The sequence below is a fragment of the Myiozetetes cayanensis genome, unplaced genomic scaffold (assembly GCF_022539395.1).
Source record: "Myiozetetes cayanensis isolate MyiCay16 unplaced genomic scaffold, myiCay2020 scf12, whole genome shotgun sequence".
Taxonomy (NCBI): domain Eukaryota; kingdom Metazoa; phylum Chordata; class Aves; order Passeriformes; family Tyrannidae; genus Myiozetetes; species Myiozetetes cayanensis.
Genome location: NW_026086826.1, coordinates 4847888 through 4869217, shown reverse-complemented (window position 1 = coordinate 4869217; position 21330 = coordinate 4847888). Strand labels below are relative to the sequence as shown.

The 21330-nt window shown below is 39.3% G+C and overlaps 1 protein-coding gene across 3 annotated transcripts in view; it reads right to left on the bottom strand.

The window, feature by feature from the left end:
* Positions 1-21330, bottom strand: part of MAST2 (microtubule associated serine/threonine kinase 2) — a 184635-nt gene that overhangs the window by 26484 nt on the left and 136821 nt on the right. For all 3 annotated transcript variants that reach the window (XM_050307179.1, XM_050307178.1, XM_050307180.1), the window contains 7 exons: positions 15871-15946; positions 14382-14591; positions 8524-8625; positions 5244-5376; positions 3544-3605; positions 2759-2844; positions 574-782 (listed from right to left, as the gene is read on the bottom strand). In XM_050307179.1, the coding sequence (XP_050163136.1) occupies positions 574-782; positions 2759-2844; positions 3544-3605; positions 5244-5376; positions 8524-8625; positions 14382-14591; positions 15871-15946 (878 nt within the window). The remainder of the gene's footprint in view (positions 1-573; positions 783-2758; positions 2845-3543; positions 3606-5243; positions 5377-8523; positions 8626-14381; positions 14592-15870; positions 15947-21330) is intronic.

The following is a 21330-nucleotide window of genomic DNA, read 5'->3' as shown; positions in this document are numbered from 1 at the left end:
TGGCCACACATTTCATTTGACCTTCATCTCTACTTGCAAAGAAGAATTAATATTAAAATTTCCTATTGTCAATACATCTGGTTTCATTCCACTAATTTATCTGAAAGAGCACTGATACAATAACTATAAGCTTATTTCTCATAAACATTCAGCCAAGCAAGTGAGGCATAAGAAATTAATCCTATCCACCAGTGGAAAAATATTGCTTACAATAAGATGCAGTGATAAAACAAAATCAAATTATATTCCAAAGGATAAGTAAAACAAACAAAAGGAAAACCCAACCCCAGCATAAAATAGCAGTTTATTTTTTAGAAGGCTGCTAAAGAATAAAGACTATGTTTCTTAAATGCCTTTTTCTAACTGCAGTGCCAAGCAAACGCATTACGGATCTCGCCATGCCATCCCCTAGGAGAGGATTTCTTTCCAGAGAGGACTGGAAAGTTCATGCTGACTTCTGACCTCAGCAGTTTTCTACATGTGGCTTTGTGTTTGCTCAGCTCCACTGTTGGATCAGTCACATCCATCCCACCCGAGGTCCCCCCAGCAGGTGTGGGGCAGTGACGGCCTCACCTTCCACGTACTCCATAACCATGCACAGGTGCCGCTTGGTCTCGAAGGAGCAGAACATGCTGACCACGAAGGGGTTCTCGGCAAACGTCAGGATATCCCTCTCCACAAAGGCCTGCTGGATCTGGTTTCTCAGGATGAGGTTCTGCTTGTTGATCTTCTTCATGGCGAAACGCTGGCGGGTGGTCTTGTGCCGCACCAGATACACCGCCCTGCAAAACAGCACGCCAGGAGGAAAAGGTCCAGTTTCAGTTCAGGTTGGTTTGTTGTGCTTTTAGGTTTGGAGTTCTTTGCAGTTTTGTTGTTTTGTTGTGTTTTTTTTTTTTAATTTAAACAAGGATTGTAACTGTTTTGAATGGATCTTGACAGAGTTATCCATGACTCTGTAAAATCCCATTTCAGTGGCAAGCTTTCCCAGAAAAAAAGGAACCCCGTGACGCTTCCTTCCCAAAGCTACTCTGCCTTCTTGAATAAAGCAACATTTCTGCTGATGTGCCTAACAAGGAGATATTTCAAACGCAAATGTCACAAACTTCCTTAAGCATCATCGCAGAGAAACATGTATTTTTCAAGACTACAGTCACCGTTTCTCTTTAAAAAGTTGTCCAAAACATATGGAATCAGCACGATTTCTTTCCAAGCTCCATAAAATTAATTTGATGCAGCACTGTCACTGGGGAATCCCTTCAGTAAAGTATCTCTTACATTTCTATCATTTGCAGATCATTAGATTCCTGCACATTAATAATACAGTTTGCAAATAAAATTTTCATCCAGTTTGCCTGCCTTATTGAATCAGTTCTTGTTTCCTTTTCTCTGGAGTACATTACATTTAACATGGTATTGTGCCTCACCAGCAGCTGACTATAAAATACACCCAGGATAAAGACAGCTGTGAGTAGCAGCTTCTTTCTCCCCTTTCTAAAAAGTTACATGGGGCTTGTGCAGAAATATGACTGAAAACATAAAATCTTCTTTGTCTAATAATATGGCTCTTCAGCATGCTCTGTTGTATCTTCACTGACCAAAAACATGCTTACACTTTTCTCCACATGTAATTTTTAAGAAGTGAGTGGATGTTAACAAAGCACCCACTTCCACAAAGCACTCAAGCACATGCTCAGGTTTTGTTGTTATGACCTTCTGAGTATCACTGCTTTTCAGTAACAGCCTAATGACCTCACTGGTAAGGATTTGCGAACTGCAAAGAGTAAGGAACTGTCTTTTAAAATTCTGGATAGGTTTGTGTCAGCAGTTAAAGTTTTAACTGACTGAATTCATACTTGATTTTTCAATGAGCAATAAAATCTAATCACTTTTTTAAGCTCCCCAATGTAATTCTAGTATTTCTTTTAGCATTTCAAGTGCTCACAAACAGCCACATGTGTTATACCTAAAATCTGAATACATGGAAGGATGCAAAAGCATAAACTACTTCTTCCTCAATATTCTTGCTGTTTTAATCAAATCATATCAATAATATTTGCAGGTACAGAATCTTCCCCTTACTCATTAAGCCTTTAACAAAATACAAGGCACAGGATTAAACAAGACAGCATAAAAGGAACTACACACTGCCTTGATAAGGAATAAACAAAATACTGCAAAATAATTGTATTAGTCATGGAACTATTTTTTACCATTACTTAGGAAATCTGCCAATAAACTAAGAGGCAATATTTCCCCTAGAAACAATGTTTAGGGAAAATGGTTTTGTCATCTCAAGCTAAGGTACTGAAGTGTCTATATTTTACCTACCTGTCATACAGAAATAGTGCAGAAATAGTTAATGGAAAACTAGGCTTGATGTCTCAGCTAGGACAGGCTTCAGAAAAGTTGTGCCACAGAGGGACAGGAACACCACACTCCGAAAGTTTTAATGTAGGGCAACTAATTTTTACAAAAGGCCCCTGAGCTGCAGACTGTGTCAGTTCAGCACAATGCAAGGACTTGACAGCCAGGAACCATGCCCAGGTACAGGAGCTGCTGCCTAAGGAACCCCAGGAACCTGCAAGAAAGGGCATCTCCCAGAAGATATGACGAGTGTGGAACCTCTGTAAGACCCAAGGAAAATTAACTGATGCTTTGGACCCAACAAAACCCAGGCAATAGTCAAGCTTTGCTGCAACCCTTTGCTGGGTAGGACAACAATAGCATTTTCTTCTGATGGGAAGTCTAAAAGCCTTACCCATAAGCACCATTACTGATCAGTTTAATCGTTTCAAACTCTTCTTCAGATGGAGTTTTCTTTGACTGGACAGAAGCCCCACGGCTCTGGGGAAAGACAACAAGAAAATGGAAATCAGGAGCAAGAATGACTTCATTCTAGGTATGGGTTTTTTTTGTCCTTTTCTTTTTTAACACCATTAACTCAAACTCAATCCATTTCTAAACTTCTGGAGTCCTCAGCTTTAGGACAACTGTATCCTTAGGGTGCTTGCAGATTCCCTCCCCAGTTATTAGCACAAAAAGTCAGTGGGCTATAAGATTCAGGTCTTTCCTCAATATTACATTAAAAAAAAAAAAACAAACCAACAATAAAATTAACTAAGAAATCTAGAGAGTTACATAATAAAATTTTTCCACTGCTTTTTACTTAAGTCAACTCTCTTCCACAGCCATCACATTTTACAAACACAGATATAAAGAATTCCTCCAGATGATTTTTATTTGTAAAAATTAAAAAAAAACACCAAAAACACAAACTAAAAAAAACCCCCAACAAACCAAAAAAACCAAACTTGGTGATAATGCCTGTTAGCATCTTCTAAGCATTTCACCACCACTCTGTAAAGATTTCCACATTTTTAGGAGTGCATATTCTAGTTGTAATACGTGCTTTTAAATGTCATCACTTTTTTTTATTTTTTTAATTAAAATTACTCTGCATTATAATTAATTCTTTACTGTAGACTACTTCTTTTCATAGGAAAAAAAAAAGTGCTAGACAGAGTGAGTGTATTATTGCTTTACCTCGACTGAATCATCTGTCTCAGGAGTGTCTGGGCTGTCATAGCTATTCAGCTGGGCCATTTCTGAAAAGAAAGAGGAAAGATTACTCCTAATGATCTCAATCAAACACTATTCTCTTTGTTTATACAAGAAAAACAGGATTTTAGAGGTGCTTGTAGATGATGAAGGACATTCTTCCCCTCTGTAAAAAGTCACCCCAATTATACAGCGATAACCTTTAACATCTCGTACGCTGCAGGCAGTATTTTATATAAAAGATGAATATAATTAATTGCTCTTATTTCAGCCTGACTTATTCTAGATGGTTTCTATAATAAGTAAAAGCAATAAATGCACGTTTGGGGAAACTGCTGCCTAGTTAATATTAAAACCTACTCCATACATGTATGTCTGCATATGGCCTGGTGGCACCTCTGTGCTCCAGAAAGAAAAAGCATCACATTTCGAACTGCCTCCCTACATGGGACAGGTCTGATTCTGCAAAACGCTGAGCAGCAGCAAAGTGGGGGAAAGTCAGTTAGTTTAGGCTACTCAGCTGTCGTAGGAGATGCTGTAAACTTTGCAAACCCAAATCCTACGTTGACTACGAGTCTCCAAACAGACACCACTGACATTTCTGGGTGCCCTCCTTACAGAAAGGAAATGAGGCACCTTGACATCTCCACACAATTTCTAAAGGAAATTTGACTTCAGTAAGGGGAATTAGCAATGGAAAGGTTCTCTCCCATGACAGGGATCAAAGGAAATTTCCCTTTAATGTCAGATTTCAACAAATGCTATTAAATTGCATTTAGCAATCTTTGGTAGAAATTTTCCCGAAGAGCTCTTCACTTGAAGTCAACCTGTCACTGTCATTCCAGTAAACACTGCAGAAGTTAAACTAGTCCTAGCCAGACTACTAATTTATGTTAAAATTATGCTCTCCTGAGATAGCAAAAAGTATGGTTAGATCGCTGAAATATTCGACAGTAACTTCCAGTCTCTGTCACACTTTCTATTGTTGCTGAACAAGCTGTGAATGCTCGGAAAACTTGTCATTTCAGCTAGAAAACTGCCAGGCAGAAATATTAATTCACTAATTCTAAAGTTAAGCTCGTTTGGGCCAATGCATGTTTGTATTAAATTTACCAGATGCAATTCTGGCACCGAGCAGAAAGGCTGTTTCTGTCCTTATATTACCCTCTTTGGTTTGGTTGCTACGTAACATGTAAAATCACAATCTCACCTCCACCTAAAAATTCATGCTAACCCTGGTTTCTCCTGGAAAATCACAACAAACACTCTTTTCCCAGAGAGAACAACTAAGTGGGATGACAAGATACTTTCCAACCAGGCCACTAGCAGGCAGGCAGATCATAAAAATAACAGGTAAATTTACTTTTACTGTCCAACAGCACAGGGAAAACAGTTATATCATAAAGCCATTTTCTAGCATTGTTTCAGCTATAATACAGGGAGACATTATTAACATCATAAGTAAAGAACTGTCACTGTTGATGTGCGATCCTTATCCCAGCAACATTCCTTTGGGACATGGGGCTGGAAAGGACAGCCTAGAGTTTGACAGCAAACTCTAGAAAACAAAGAAAAATGGCCTAGAAATTAAAGTAATAAAATAAAACCCTCCTTCGGTTACGTAGCGACCAGGAGATCTGGCTATCCTTTCAACAGTTTGGAAAGAACAAAACAAGAGTTCTTACCCTCCAGGGGATCCCTGGTGAGTCCCAGCTGGCTGATAATATAACGAGGAATGTCGCATTTAATTCCTTGCCCTTCCTTGGCATGGCCTTCTGCAGCTTCTAACAAATGGTAGAACTCTTCAGGATCAAACTCCTACAGCAAAGCAGAGAGAGAAACAGAGAGAGGTAAATGATGCAGCTTTACCAGTGTGAAGGTAAAGGTTTCTCCTCCAAACAGGAGATTGCTCAGAAAGTCTCTTCCCACTCTGCTCTGCAAGAACAACAGACAGTTACATCCCGCTGGGTGTCCACTGGCTCAGATCTGCAAAGAAGACAGGACAAGGACTGTAGGGACTTTTGACAAACCAAGCCCAAACTATCGGATAAAATGGTGTTGATGATGTAAGCATTACCAAGAGTAAGTTCTGTCACACTGAGATGTGCCAGGGAAAGGTCTGTTATGAGGATTGAGGTGCCTTCTTTTGCCACCTCTATCTGACAGGTGACTTAACACAATATAAACCTTTCCTGCTGTCAGATGTCACTTCTGATCAAACCATATCCCCACCCAATCCTCTAACTGTCCCAACCTTAGCAATTACCAATAAAATTATTAATAAAACAACAACTGCTACTTTAACATAGTACAGGATCACCTCAGGAACTCAGCCGTGGTGTATCTGATCTCTAAGGCCAGACAAGGTTATAGAGGGTGTTATCTCTTTTACTGGACTAACTTATAGAAGAGGAAATAAAAGAAAGGTTTGGGCTGCAGGAGCAGTCTGCTTAGAAGCAAGTTCATTAGTTAACTTTAGCCTTCCCCTACAAACCTCATTATTCACCAGCAATGAGCAGCTTCACCAAGTTTCTTCAAAAATTTTCCAGTGAAATGGGAGGATAAAAGGGGAGGAGTTACAGGGCATCAGTAAAGAATTGATGTGAGTGTGGTCAGCAGCATAAGAGGAAAGAGAGCACAGAACTGCAAACAAGAAAAGGAAATTAGAGATTGTAATGATGTCAAGATATCTGAACGGTTAGAGAAACAGAACAAATGCACTTTTCCGTGATTGCTCCAAGTAATGCTGCTTGGATAGATGCTGTCACCAAAGACAGTAACAATGCAAGAAACAAAGGTCCTTCCTAAATCCTCTGGAAAAGGATTAATCAACACTCAAAGAACTGGCAGACAGCAGGAGCCAGACCAGAAAGAGATCGTCAACAGAATTCAGTGCAATACAGAGAGCAAGGTGAAAGGGATGTTGGAGTCAAGAAAGGACTCTTCAAGGTACAATTGCAAGTCATTTATTAGTAAGTAAGGACAGAATTAAAAAAAAGAAAACAAACTTAGTGACAAAAAATTAAAACATTCAATATTTAAGAAACTAAATAAAATCATGTTCTGGTTTCTTTATAGTAGATTTAATAATCTGAATACAGAAGAATGATCCCTACTATGTGCAGGTAGATGCTATGGAAAAATAAACTGAAAAAAGAATAAATTAGATACTTTTCCCCAAAGATAGTTTCAGAGATGCACAAAACATATTATTGTTTTCTTGAAGCCCCAGAGATTTACCCTGTCAATAAATGTTTCACAGTCCAACAGGTAATACAAAGACTGAAGCCAAATAGCTTAAGTTTAGAATACTAAAACGCCTTCAACTGCATTAAAACAGTCACAACCATCACAAGCACTGTCTATATGGTTATTTATTTACAAGAAAGAAAGAAAGAAGAAGAAGCTGTGTTATTAAAATGAAATTTAATCTTAAACTGTAGAAAAATACTTATAAATTCACATACAATTGAAGCTAAAAGTTAAATTACAAAAGTATATAAAAATAAAAATGAGATGTAGTTCTCAAAAGCTATTTAAATGGCTGACTATCCATTACCATATTTCTTGTTGTTTTATGGGATAAAAGGAACATTAATATTTAATTCTTCATGTCACCAGATTAAAATATGTATTTGGAAAAAAATGCTAGAAAGGCAATGCAGGTAAAAAAACAAAACAGAGAAGACTAACACACAGATCCAAATATTATTTTTATACTTTGGACTCTAGCCATTTCATTGCCAAGGTTGTCACCACATACTTTGGAATTCATTACTCAAATCTCAGTGATTCCTCTGCTTCCACCTGCTCCCACTCACTTTGCAGAACATCAGGAGCATAAGGCATGGAGGAACCTGGAGACAGCATTGGTTTGTGGCTAAGAGAAGAGCTGCCTTGAGTTTGGAACTCAAGCAGGTATAGAGGTGGCTGCATAAAACTTCCTGAAGTTCCAGGTTTTCCTAGATGATGTGTTGCTATTAGAGTGTACACAAGCATAAATGGTGATGGTGAATGCAGCAAACACAACCACAGTGGATTTAAATTTATCTCCTTTCTTCACTGTCTTCACTTCAAAAAAAAAAAAATTTGAAGAAGCGCTAGAAGATAACTGGAGTCACAAAAACTCCTCTACATCACAAAAGTGGTTTTGAAAATCAAAAACTCCCAGTCTGAATGGAGTTGAGTCCAGGATTTTCAATGTAATCTGGGAGACTTCTTGAACAAGTAAGTGTAGGCATCTGTCTTGCTGGTTGTGCAGCCTACTTCCTCACTGACAGTGGTCTTCCTTGCACTGTAGGGTTCCCAGCAAAGCAATCCATCTGATGGGCATGGAGGAGGAACAAGAGAACCCTCCAAGGTCTACTGGTTCTTAGGACTTCTACAGGTGCTTTCAAAAACTGGTACCATTGGAAAGACTGGACCGCTCTTGTCGACTTTGTCAAAGAAAGCTCTGCAAAACTCATCCATCCTCTAGTGACTCCAAGGATAAAATCACCCATGGGCTTCATCATGAATGCCCTCAACATTCTTCACATGTTAGCTGATGTTAACTGTGCACCCAGCCACAGATTCCTAATCTAGCCAAGTTCTCTAATGCCTGAAGCCCATGCAGCATCCCTGTCATTTTTATGTCCAGAAAGTACCACCATGTGTGCGCCTTGACACACCAGGGAATTTCATCCTGTCATTAAATAAGTTTCCACTGTAGGTTTGTGACAGCTTCTCCAGCACTCTCACAATTTTTGGTCACTCCTCCTTACACTCTCACCACTTTTTCAACACCCTTTTGAATATTAACTCATAAGACACTTAGTGCTTCTTTTTTTTAAATATCGATTTATTTTTCATCAACATCTTAATGAGAACTCAAAGCTTTCTCTTGAAGGCTTGGTGCTCCTTATCTCCTCAAACACAGCTCCCCTCTTTAGACCCTGCCCACCCTCTCCCGAGGACCCCACCTACCAGGCACTCGAGCAGCCGAGCTGGCCGCGCGATGATGATCATCAGCTTCTTCACCAGCTGGGTAACGAAGGCGACCTCGGAGCTCTCGGATCGCTCGTGGGCCTGTGGAGAGCAGAACGTCACATCACCGTCCCAGCACTGAACTCCTTGTTTCCAGGTGTCAGATGATGAGCACGGAGCAGCCCCCAGCTCAGTGACCGGAATTCGGCAGCAAAAGCATGACCGAGTCAGGGCAGGCAACGAGCTCAGCTCGGCCACGTCACACAGAGCTTTTCCATCACAACTCACTCCTATTATCATGCCAGAGATATTTCAAAGGCTCTATTTGCATTATATCATCTATCAATTATATCAGATACAACGTGGTTTTAGTTTATTTTTTAGAACGAGAAGGGGAGTACCGATTTTTTCAGTTTTACCTTCCACACAACACTGACATCTAGATAATGACTAACAGCCACACGTACTTCTAGGCTTTACTGTCAGCTAGAATGTGAACTACTTCTGTTCATCATCAAGAAAAATTTGACTTCAGTTTCTCTGAACAAATGCATTGCATTGCATTGGTGTGAATTAGGACCAAGCAAACAAGCAAAGCAAAGAGTATATAGAAACTTAATTCAGAGGATTTACTCCTGCCTGTTACTTTACCAGATTTCAGTAAAAATTCAAGGCTTAGTTGCAAGATGTGTGTGTGTGTCTGAGAGGGTGTCTTTTTATAACAGTAAAGATACTAAAATAATTTAAAAAAACCCCAACACAACACAACAAGCCCCCAAAGGACAAATTTGAACAACCTCCCCAAATTACTCTTCTCTTGCTGAAGCACACAATGGTTACATTATGAGCCCTAGAGCGGAAATAAAATAGTGTTTCATTGCTGAGTGATAAAAAGGTGGTTCCAATGACATGCAAAAACTCTTATAGTTATTTTTCTCCCAAGGTTCCCCAATTATGCTTTAACACAGCTACAAATATAGAGTTCAGAACTTAACCAATGAGGTTTTGCTGGCAACGAGCCCCTTGCTTATAGAAATGATATTTTGTCAACAAGGATGCAAGCAGTAATAAATTAAAAGGTTCATTTAGCATTGCTCATTAGCACCACCTAAGAGAAAGACATATGTGTCTGAGAAGTCAAATCACAAGTGGTGAACACCTAAAAGAACAATAAAAACACAGGGAAGCCAAAATTCAGAGCTGTAAATAAACAGTCAGCATTTTAAATAATATATCTCTGATACTTTGCTACCAAAAAAAAAGTTAAAAAAATCAAAAGGTTTATTATTTCTCATTTTGATAGAGGTCAGAATAGAAATGTTGATTGTCTCCTTCTGCACTGATTAGCTCGGGCTACAATTTTAACCTTGAAAAGAACAATGTATGTGCTAGTTCATTATCTAAAAACAACATTAGAGATCCTTCCTGGCTACAGAGCCGTAAAAAATAGATTATTTTGAATGTACTGAAATAAGTTGTAGGGGTTTTTTTCCTAACTAAAAGGTATTTTCTAATTATAAAATAGAAAATAATCACAGTGAAGATGATTAGTATTCACTTTGTGTCCTCTAATGCATTTCGTAAACTTACAAGTTAAAATATGAATTCTAGAAAGAAATTAATGCTTTCATATTTGAAAAGCCATTTCAGATCATCAGGGTTAGCTGCGTTGAAATTAATAAATAAAACATCAACAACTTCGTATTATTTGAAACATAAGCCCTTTTCTTCCCCTCTACACAGGTTATATTATGCAAGAAATATAATATAATAGATATAATTCATCATTTTACATCCATTTATATTGTTAAAGCGAACTTAGTCTTTTAAACCAAGTCCTTTTGTTTTCTCCTTTTCTTATCTATGATAATTCAGGTAAAATAACTTAAAAACATAACTAACTTAATCAGGCATCTGTTTTGAAAATGAAAAGCCAGACCATGACTGCCAAATGACACAGAAAAGCAAAAGGAAAATAAAAATTTAAAAAAAAAAAAAAATTTTACAAAAACCAAACACAACTTGTAACAGCCACTCAGCCATCATCTCTGCACAGCGCTGCTCTTCCAAGATCCTCAGTAAAACTGCCTCTTCTTCTTCTTCCCTTCTCACACAGGACAGCCCAGACATCCCCACTGACGTGTTGTTTACAGCCTGTCCCACGCACAGAGCCCGGGATCCCGAGGGTTGCACGGCCAAAGCCCCGCCTGCCACTTCCACCTGCCGGGTACCAGACGTGCCACCTCACCCGCAGCTCCCCATGACGACACTCTTGCCTGAAGGATGCTGCTGGCATCTCAGGGTTTTCCCCCACACACACACACTCCACCTCCCAAGGGGAGGAGGGAGAGGCTGATGGGGCTGTGGGGAGAGGCTGATGCCATTCCTGCACACGTTGCGGGTGACACGTGTACAGGAGGTAGCGATGGCTAATTTACAAACCCATTGCCTTATCTGAAAGACCCATCCGTCACTAACTGTAGCCACTGGGGCATGAAATTAAAATCACTGTCCTCCCCTGGGGTTCAGCAGGACCAATAGCTGGGATATATGCAAGTCACAACGCTGTAATTGAGCTAATATACTGATGGAAACCAAAACAATAGACCTGCAGAAGGCAAGAACCAATAAATTTACACTCAGGTTCCTATTAAGAAAGCAATCCCAATCAGAATATCCATTTGCCAACATGCACCATCAGTCACTGCACAGAATACTTACACCCTCCCCTGTTTCTTTTGTTCCATGCACAGAAACACCTGTAATCCTTCACCTTCCTGACCAACTGGTCACACCTACACAACAGTCAGACTTCCTTTTTTTGACTCTGGCCAGCAAAACTCTGGCCAGTTTTACCTCATCAATTCAGCCAAGCAATAACAGACTATAATCTTTTATTTCCCAGTAACCTGAGGTCCTGTCCCATCCTCTAACCCGTGGCAACAGATAAAGAACTGAATATCGTATGTTCTTTTTTTATGTAAGTGATTTATCTTAATTTTCAGTATTTTTACTTTGAATGTGAAGTGTAACATTCAAACTCATGTTTTCCAAAATTAAGGAAATCTCTTAAATTCATTTTTACTTCATGATAATTTCAATGATGCAATAAGCAATAAGTTTTCTGGCTAAAAGACAATATTTCATGCTCCAAACAAGGGAAAAGATCTCATTTGCCAGAACTAATGAGATTTGTTGGCATGTTATTACAAAAGCCAGGACCTAAAAGTCTTCTAAAAGCTTTCTGGTTTGGTATATTTAAACAGCTCATTATTTACATGCCCAATTACTCTGTTTTATATTTTTTACAATATAAAGTAGACTCAAACTATTAAATCAAGTTTCCTTTCTATGATTTGGAATGCTGTGCAAGTTTAGTTTGTGATGAGGTGTTGGAATCGACACCTTAAAAAAGAATTTCAGGAGAATCCATTCTTTCACAGTAAAACTGTATGAAAATCCGTGGGTTTTCCTGCCATTTGGTGACCTCATTATTCACCAATAAAGCATCTTCCCAATCTTTAAATATGTTATAAAAATATACCATAAAACTACGTATCCTGCTGCACAGACCATACAACTGCCTAAGCCAAAGAGCTTTTTGGATGACCTTGCAATTGGTATTATTTATGTAGAGAATAACTCTGTGATACCTTACAAACTGAGCAAAGGTTAAGACCCTGCCACCACATTTGGAATAATCAAACCTTCTTGTGTTTCAGGTGAGTCATCCAAAAGAAATATTATTATCACCAATTCCTATATATTACAACTGAAAGGTCCCAATTATTTCCTTGTAGAGTGCAGTTTGAAGGGCAAAGAAGGAGTAGGAAGTAGAGGAAACAAGTAGTTTTTAAATATTAAAATAAAAAAGATAAGCCAAGGAACTATGATAAAACAGAAAAAGAATAAATGAGAAAGATGTGGAATGAAACCTTTGGCATTCCTCTGCTGTCTTTAATTTCTTTGTTCTCTTCCTTCCTGTCCTGCTCCGCCTCCCTTGTCTCTCTAAACTTTCCTCTTAATCACCTCTAGCCCACCTTACTTCCTACAGTAAATCAATTAAACTTAAGAGCTGACCCTTCTCTCACCTTCTCTGCAGAAGATGTTCAGGAGGAAGGGGTCAACCTCAATTCCTCAACAAGCTCAGAGATGACCACTGTATCTTCTCTAATAACAGTTCAATGTCACCCTTTCCCTGTGCTTCAGAGCAGCAACATAATGCCCACAGGATCAAGGGGAAAAGGACATTTAAGGAGTGTGTTTTGAGGATTTGTTCTGAGGGAGAGGGGAGAAAAGGAAAAAGCTGATTTATCTGAGCCACACCTCCGTCAGGACCCTGATTAACCTCTTCAGGCCAGAAGACAGGAGTGAAAATGCAGACTGGAAGTGGCCAGCCCTAATTTATGGCTCTCTTAATTCCTTTCAGTATGAGAAACACTGTCCACACACAGAGGAGGAAAGTCTAGGAGAGGGAGAATTTCAGGCCCCAAGGATCTGCTACCAGAAATATTAAAACAAACTGTAGTCCTCCTGAAATGTGATTTCACCAAGTGTATACACCCACTTTTAATGAAATCTTTCCAGCTTCAAAACCATCACCCAAAGAGGCCTGACCCCTTATTTCATAGCTGACACGTGCAAATACTCTGCTTCCAGACTCCAGAGATTCCAGGGGGACCCACAAGTGGTTACTGAAACCCCACAGGCAGACAACCACATAGGCCCTCAAAAGATATTCCCTACCTCTCTTTATCTGCCAAAATTATCTTCCCCACCCAAGCAGAACACCACAAATCCAAACATGAGTCATTTTTCTCGCATGCATAATAAATACCAGGAAAATTGCAGCCACACTCGTATAAATGGGGTAGCCAAAAATTTTAGCTGATACAAGGGAAGATTCTGCAGCTTGCACAAAGCTCTTTAATACAACAATTGTACATTATTATGGTATTTTTATTCATTTGCCATTTTCTAATGAAAGAGTGGCAAAGAGGCACAAGCTGGTGCGACTCATGCCAGTGGGCTGGCAAACAGATCAATGACCATAAAAATCATCAGGAGAACAAATGATTTCAGGTGTTCTGTTTCTAGGTGTCTCTGGGATGTTTGTTATCTCAGACTGCAATCTTTATAAATCCTGTCTTTTCAGCTTGCTATCTCATTAAATCAAAGCAGAAGATTAGGAAGAAATTCCAAAACAGAGGTCTGGACTCAGCAACTGCTAATAGCACTGACTCTTTGAAACAGTTAATTACAGCATAACTATTAAGAGATTTTTAAATTCAATATTGTTGTCATTTTAAAGGATAAGAGCAATTTTTAACGAGTAGCTGAAGCACAATGAGCATGCATTAAAATTGTGCCCCCTTGTGTATTTTCATAAGCTTTGATCGCCACAAAACACACACAAAAGTACTAAAAGCCCACAACTGGATTAAGTTCAGCTCTAGAAAGCCTTTTATGAAAAATGTATAGCAACACCAAAAACTATGGCCTTTTCACTCCTTGAAGGCACTATTTTAATTAACAAGTCATTCAGAGTCTTGAAGTTCATAAAAGAAAAGTTCCGTAATTTCCTTCATCTGAATAAACCCAATTTTCATAAATGGCAAAGACTGCCTTTGACTTGCTCATATGCATATTTAATTTTTTTGTACAAATGAAGTTCGCAGGTGAAATTATTTCCTCAAATTCACCCACAGCAGAACAACTGGAACAACTCAGATCTCCTGACACCCCCACGTGTTTCCCCTCCCCTGGAACCCGCATTTTTCTCTCCTAAAAATCAAAGCTCGGGCTTATTGGTTAAGGTTGCAACCAAAATGACATATCCTACGTTTCAGAGCACTTACATCCTGGAGAAGTTTCTCCAAGTTTTCCTGCAGCTCATAAAAGTACCGAGAAGTAATAAGACCTTCCCGTGATTTATCCAGGCAATCTCTGGCCAGCTCAATAACTTGATGATGAATGAAACTCAGGACCCCATCCGCTAATTGCAGCACGTTCTCCGGAGCATTCGAGGCAATAAACTCAGCCAGCCGTTCTTCCATCTGTGCCGTGGCCTGAGAGTACAGAACAAAGAGAAATTACCCCCCAATTTTACTAACACGGATCTTAAAAACACAAACAAGCAGGGCTGCTAAAGTAACATCCGCAATTGCACGAGGCTTAAAAAAAAATACACATTCCAAAATACAACAGCGTTTTGCTGAGAGCCAAAAATAGCGTCTCACAGGCAAAAGTTGGGAGCAAACAGCAAAAATTAATCAAAACACACTTTCTGAAGATGCAAATGACCGTAAAAATCTCTCGGTCCTGAGGCTGTATTCCCCCCTGGGTCTCCGGAGTAAGGATGTAAGACACGAGGCAGTTTTCAGAACTTTTAGACAAGACCATGGAAGCTGAAAATCATTGCCCCAGGCAGCAGACACACGGCATTTCTATCACTCTAAGCCCTGGTATCCTGTCTCCAGAGAAACATCTCTTTTTGCTGGTGGTGGAAAAGGAAGGAATGGCCATATCGACAGCTGTGGGATGCACAGTCTTCTACCCTCGTTTCAGTGAGATGTTGACTTTCAAAGTTTGCTTCCACAGATTTCAATATTCAGCTTTTTAAAGAGCAAACACATTTATTTTCACCAACAGATCACTTTGGCACATTGCTGTGTAACTGAAGCGTTCAGCTTGGTTTTTCTAAAAACACAAATCTGATCTATCCTCATTACTTCTCGAGTACCAAAAGCCCCAGTGGCAAACTTGGGTTTTGTCAAAAACCTCCAGTATAATTAGGAATGACTTTAAACCAAAACTTTGCGTTTCCAATATGTAGATGGAAAGCCTACCAAACCCAAAGAAGTCTGGATCAGTATAAGGTAAATTTAATGCAGGTTGTACAGGGAATATCAAGACAATGTTATTCAGTTTGTTTTGAAAGTACTCTTTAAAATGGCTGTTTAAAGTATATGTGACAATAAACAAAACATCCCCCTTCCAGCCTTGATCTGATTTGGAATTTTAAGAAAAATACAAACAGAGCCAAAGCATGGCTCTTCCTCTCACTCTTGTGAGCATCTGTTATGCCAATAAGAGACATCAGAAATTTAGTAAATTTGAAATACATATAAAAAAAGTTTTCAGCCTTTTCCATCTCAGTCTCTATGTATACTAAATCCATTGCTTCTACTGTAGAATCAACATATGAAGTTGAGAAAGCAGCTTCAAACTCTCAGCAAACTGCATTGTTTGGAAATGAGATGTAGGAGCAGGGCTCCTCCAACGAGCACTGCAAATTAATCCTGAGCTTGGGCACAAGTTCATTGAATGCAAAAAGTGATTCTTTACCTTTGGAAACCTTTCTTTGTACACATGGTTCATCATTATTATTTCACTGTCAAAGGAGACTGGAGAGCGACCCGGGCTAGAGGAGAAAAGAAATTATGTTATCATTTACAGATATCACACCAAAACCTTTCAAAATCCAGTGCTGGTCATAACACTGCCACACTGACTGCAGCCCTTCCAAACCTTTGAGTTCCCTTCAGTAATGGGCAGATGCTTAACCTGAGGGAAAATCCTAGCAAGCAATGGCAGCCTGCAGTGATCTGGAAACTGCCAACACCCCTGTCCGCACGTGGACTCAGGCAGAAACCCACCTAGTTTTGGTAAATTTTGGTTAGACAAGCCCTAACACAGAAGCAGGTAAAACCCCAGTGCATTTGTTGCAGATACATTTGTTATTTCCCTTGTTGTGCTACTGCCCTACGTGGCAGCAGGAGCAGCCCTGCTCCAAAAGTGCCAGAAGGGAGCAGAGCAATAGGAAGCAAGGAAGTTGAGATGACTTGCTCTCCTTTGTCTGAAGGGTACCACAATACAGGAGGGATGCACAAGCAGGGTTATTCAACTAAAATCTTATATATAAATGCCACAAGCAACAGGAACAGAACACTTTCATGAAAAGTGCACTCCCTTGAGGCACGTCACACCAGGGATGCACATGCATCTATGCATGGCTTAGCAAGGAACTTCAAGCACACCAAAAAAACCAGGACACTGAATCTTGACAAGCTGCATTTATATTAGTGTTTGGGTGGTTTGATTTGGGTTTTTTTGTTTTTTGGTTGTTTTTTTTTTACAGAGAAGAGTTGCATCTTGTTTCATCACATCTGATGGTATGCAGTGCTCTGACTCATCCTGCCACTGAGGACAGCAGATGAGGTAATGCAGATAATCCCCAGCTACAGGACTGCCTGCAGCATCTCATTTCTCCAGTTACCTTGTTTTAATGTTCAAGACAAGCAAGGGCTTCAATTATTTGGCATCCTACATGATCATTGTCTTCGTGATTTTAAGAGTATTAAATACTACTAAAAATAATCTATTCTAAAAAATACAATTTTATCTTGAATGAGTTCAAACATTTCAAACTTTCTAGTGAAGGATGAAATGAATCTCCCTAAATGGAATAAATGCATTTTAAACTTGGAATGCATTACAGTTACTACCTTGTTGCTAACCTATTTAAAGGGAAAAATATTCTTCTGGCAACATATATTAACAATCCAAAGAAAATTTAACTCTCTGTCTCACAGGCTACAGCAATACCAATCTCTTTTCAGGCCTTGTGCTGAAATTCCATGAATTACATCATGTCTTCTTTTTATTACTGTTTATCCCTTAGCTTGGGAAAAGTACTTCAGATTAAATCTCTCACTGAATCCTTACACTGAAGGAGAAAAATACTGATTTGAATGTTTTGGATGTGAAGTAAAACCACATTTTCACCAGCTTCCCTTAGCTTGGTAGATAGTTATTTTTAATCAGGGAAAATTTCCTTTAAGAAGAAACTTACATTGATATTCATATGTAGTGTATGACATGATTAAGCAGAAGGGTAAGAACATTTAAATTGCAGGCTTATAAGCAAATCCCCCCATGTGTCTCGCCTGTTACCCTTATCCTTTTTTCTCTAAGACCAAAGAAGCTGACACAAACACAACACTTGTTTACTGGTACTTCACATGGAGCTGAAGGACTTGGTGAACAGAGTTACTGGAGAATTTATTTCTCTCTAATGTAATTTTTCACTTTTTGATCTAAGTGAGGTATAAATTACAAGGATATAGAAGCTCTTTGATACCAACTACAGAAATATGGAGGCACACACATACTTCATTTCAGCAGTAAAATTTGCACATGATTAAGTATTTGGTATCTTTGGGCTACAATAAAACATGAGGGACTTTGCCTTTTGCTTTCAAGGCACTTTATTCATATGGATACAGAAAATTAAGAGCTATGCAGAAATCAAGCTACTTGAGCTGTCCTACCAGCAGATGTAGCATTTCCTTGGGGAGAGCTACGATGACAGGAGAATTTATTGGGTTCGCTTTTATTTTTTACAATTCTGAAACAATTTCCGTGCACAACAACTGGCAAGAAAATAAACACTTAAAATCCCTCTGCTTCCTTGGGCACTGGCAGTTTTGCCTCTCACCTTTGGGAGCTCATCAGTGCCACTTTTTACCACCTAAAACAACAGAGCACCATCCATAAAACTCCGGATAAAAATCTCAGATCAAGGTTCACATTGTCATTCAAAATAAAATTTGCTCAATATACCAGGCTTAGCTGGCTATAGCAAGACTTCAACATAATGTAGTGCATCATAATTTTTAATGTTGATCCTTAGCTTGGGAAACTAAGGAAATAATTAGCTGGATAACTGACTAACTAACCAAAGGCTGTCTGCCTGGCACTGCTGGGTACTTAACAGCACCTCTGAGACACAACCAAGCGAAAAAGAAACAAGGACTGGGCAGATAACTTAGGGCCACCAAGGGAGAACATAAGGAAATCTAGGGGAAAAAAAAAAAAAAAAAAAAAAGGATAAAAGGAGTTTAATATATTTTACTGGCATGACAGCTTTTCAAATGCAAAAGCTTCACACATCTATCTAGCACCAAAAATTTCACGTACAGAACTAAACCAGTCTAACATTTCCAACCTCACAAAGGAACAGATTATTTTCTGCAAAACAGAGGACACACGCTGTGCACGTGCATAACATTTTAAGACAAAAAGTAGGCTGCTTCTCTTTCCTTGGTGCAGATAGGTAGGTCAAAGAAATGATCATTGTCAGTGAGTTTTTCATTTCAGCAGAGCAGACATTAGAAGAATAATATCTGTCCCCTTAAGCTGAGCAGCAGAATGAAAAACTACTCTCTCTTTTCCCCTTTCTTCACCCTCCCTCTACTTTATGAAAGATGTGGTGGTAGACTTCCAGTGATATCTATCTCCCACAAAGATTTCCATAGCCTTCAACTTGTCAAAATTCATGCGTCCTTATCTGATGCTAGAAAGTGAAAATAGCTTATAGACAGTTATTTCAAGGAGTAGCATTTATAGTAATAACTGAAATCTTACAAAATCTAGTTTAAGTGTGACTAAATAAAACTGAGATGTTTATGAATACCTAATTTTTCCTTCACTGTGACAGCTGTATTTATTAGGAAAAAGCAGAGAAGCTGAAAGCACTGTGCTTCCCTCTGATTTCATCCTGTACATAAAGGTTTAATTAGGCTGTATTTACAGCACATGACAAAAGTCAGCAGCCATAGGAAACTTAAAACCATAGGCCTTAATCTTCTGTCCTTTCCAGATATGTAAAATACGGAACTTTAAAACTAGAGAGCTAAAAGTTGAATGAAGCAGACACTAAGGTAAACCTAATGCTGAAGGTAAGCCTGCCTCTTCTCTCAAGAAATAAATACTTAAATCTTTGACCTAATGAAAATTACATTAATATTAGAGGTCAGAAAACTCCACAAGCATTAGGGGACGCAACTAGCTCTTTCTTCAGGTTTTTTATGCATGCCAACAAAGACTGAGACTGCTTTAGAGTGAAAGTGGAAAGTTAGAGTAACGAGCAGTACAAAAAGGGCAAATAACAATACCCAGTTTTCCTCATAATAGAAAACCATGAAAATGGTGAGTGAACCCCAAAATTAATAAATATAAAACCAATCACTCTGAAGAACCTTTTCGAGTCAGGTTCACAGAACTCACTGTCTTGAGAGAGGAAACAAAGAGACCAACGTTATCTGTAATGCAGTTAGAAAGTATTTCCATAAGGAACAGATGCCTTATGCTTCAGAACATAACACGATTATCCTTCTCAGGCAAATCCCTGGCTCTGTGAATCCCTGTTCCACAGCTTGTGGTGGATGGCACTTCCTGAGTGCAGCAGCACGAAGGGATGAAGCCACCAAGATTACTCAAGTGGTTAAAGTTGCCACTTCAGTGCAGTGAGGTGAGAGAGCCCCACAACCTGCAGGATCAGTTTCAAAGATAAAAAACGGTCTATGCAGGCCCACTGGTGGGGTTTCACAACACCTATTCCTGCTTCCCATCTTGGGTGTTTTATTCTTAAAAGTCTTTTTTGGCAGCTGGCATTTTTCTAGGAGTTCTCTCTGCATGTTGTTGATGGCAGGATCCAGCGTGTCGAAAGTCAGGTTGGAGGATTGCATTTAAAAAGCACCACCCAGCAAAGAGATGAAGGAGCATATCTGATTAAGGATGATCTCATCTACTTCAGCTACATAAAAATTCATTGCAACAATCTTCAGCCCTTTCTCCCTAGACAACATTATCCTGAAATACAAAAAGAGATCAAGAAAAACGGGCAGATTGGTGGGCTGAGCGACTGCACAAAGGCAGCTCCTGGAGAAGTCGTTATTAGTTAACTCCACTTTTATCTCTGACATTCTCCACACATTCCCACGTGTTAGCAACTGCTAGAGATGACAAGCAAAGAGAACTGGGAAAAGATGGAGGGCAGCATCTCTCTAACTTAAAAAGAGTAACGATGCAAAGTTCAGTGCAAGAATTCACAACTCTTCATGCATTCTACTCCAGGGAGTAAAATCTTCAGGTAAAGCCCAGGGTTGTTCAAAACAAGTGAATGTAGCCTGGGGATCTCTCTGTTGGTCAATAACCTGAAGGATTTGAAGGTTGCCTCACAAGAAAAAGAGAACAGTTGAGAGATATTTGGGAATTATTTCTGCAGGTAATAAAGAAACATTCTCTTGCACTGAAGACACACTGTAAGCACCAAAACAGGGGGGTCAGATGGAAATACGTTCTTTCACTAAGCATGTGGGTGCTGGATGTTTTTCAGACAGATGAGAGAACAGACCCCTGGCATTTGTAAGAACATCACACTTTTGCATCCCAGCATTGGTCGCAGGATCCCTCCTTCCCTCTGCCTTGAAAGCAGCTGGGAAAGAACCAAAGCCATTTCTTCAGTGCTGAAATTCAGGGCATTTCAAATAAGGTGTGATTGGTTAAAAGATGAGTATCTTCAAGCCACACCGGCAGAACACCTCAAACAAACTGCTACCAACCTGTCAGAGTAGGGTAGACAACATTACCCTCCCCAACTTTGTGCTTTATTATTCTTTTCATCCAGTTTGATCGTTAGAAGTGTTCTGTACAAACAGAACATCTGCAGCCAGGTACAAGAAAATGGTACATTTCTAGCTGAAGAAGTGTATTTTTCCAAAAGTTACATCCAGGCAGTACTCTGTATCTAGGAGCATAAAAGGATCATCTGACACTTCTAAAAATTCTTGGGTTACAGAGACAAAAAAGTCCCAGCACTTGACAGTGACATCTCAAAACGCCAGTTCCTCTCTCACAAAAAGAGATGTAAGGCTGCAGTCATGTAGGATGGAAAATGAAAACATGTTAACAACCAGGCCATCTTCTAAATGACAAAGCCATGGCTGTCAATTAAGGAAAACG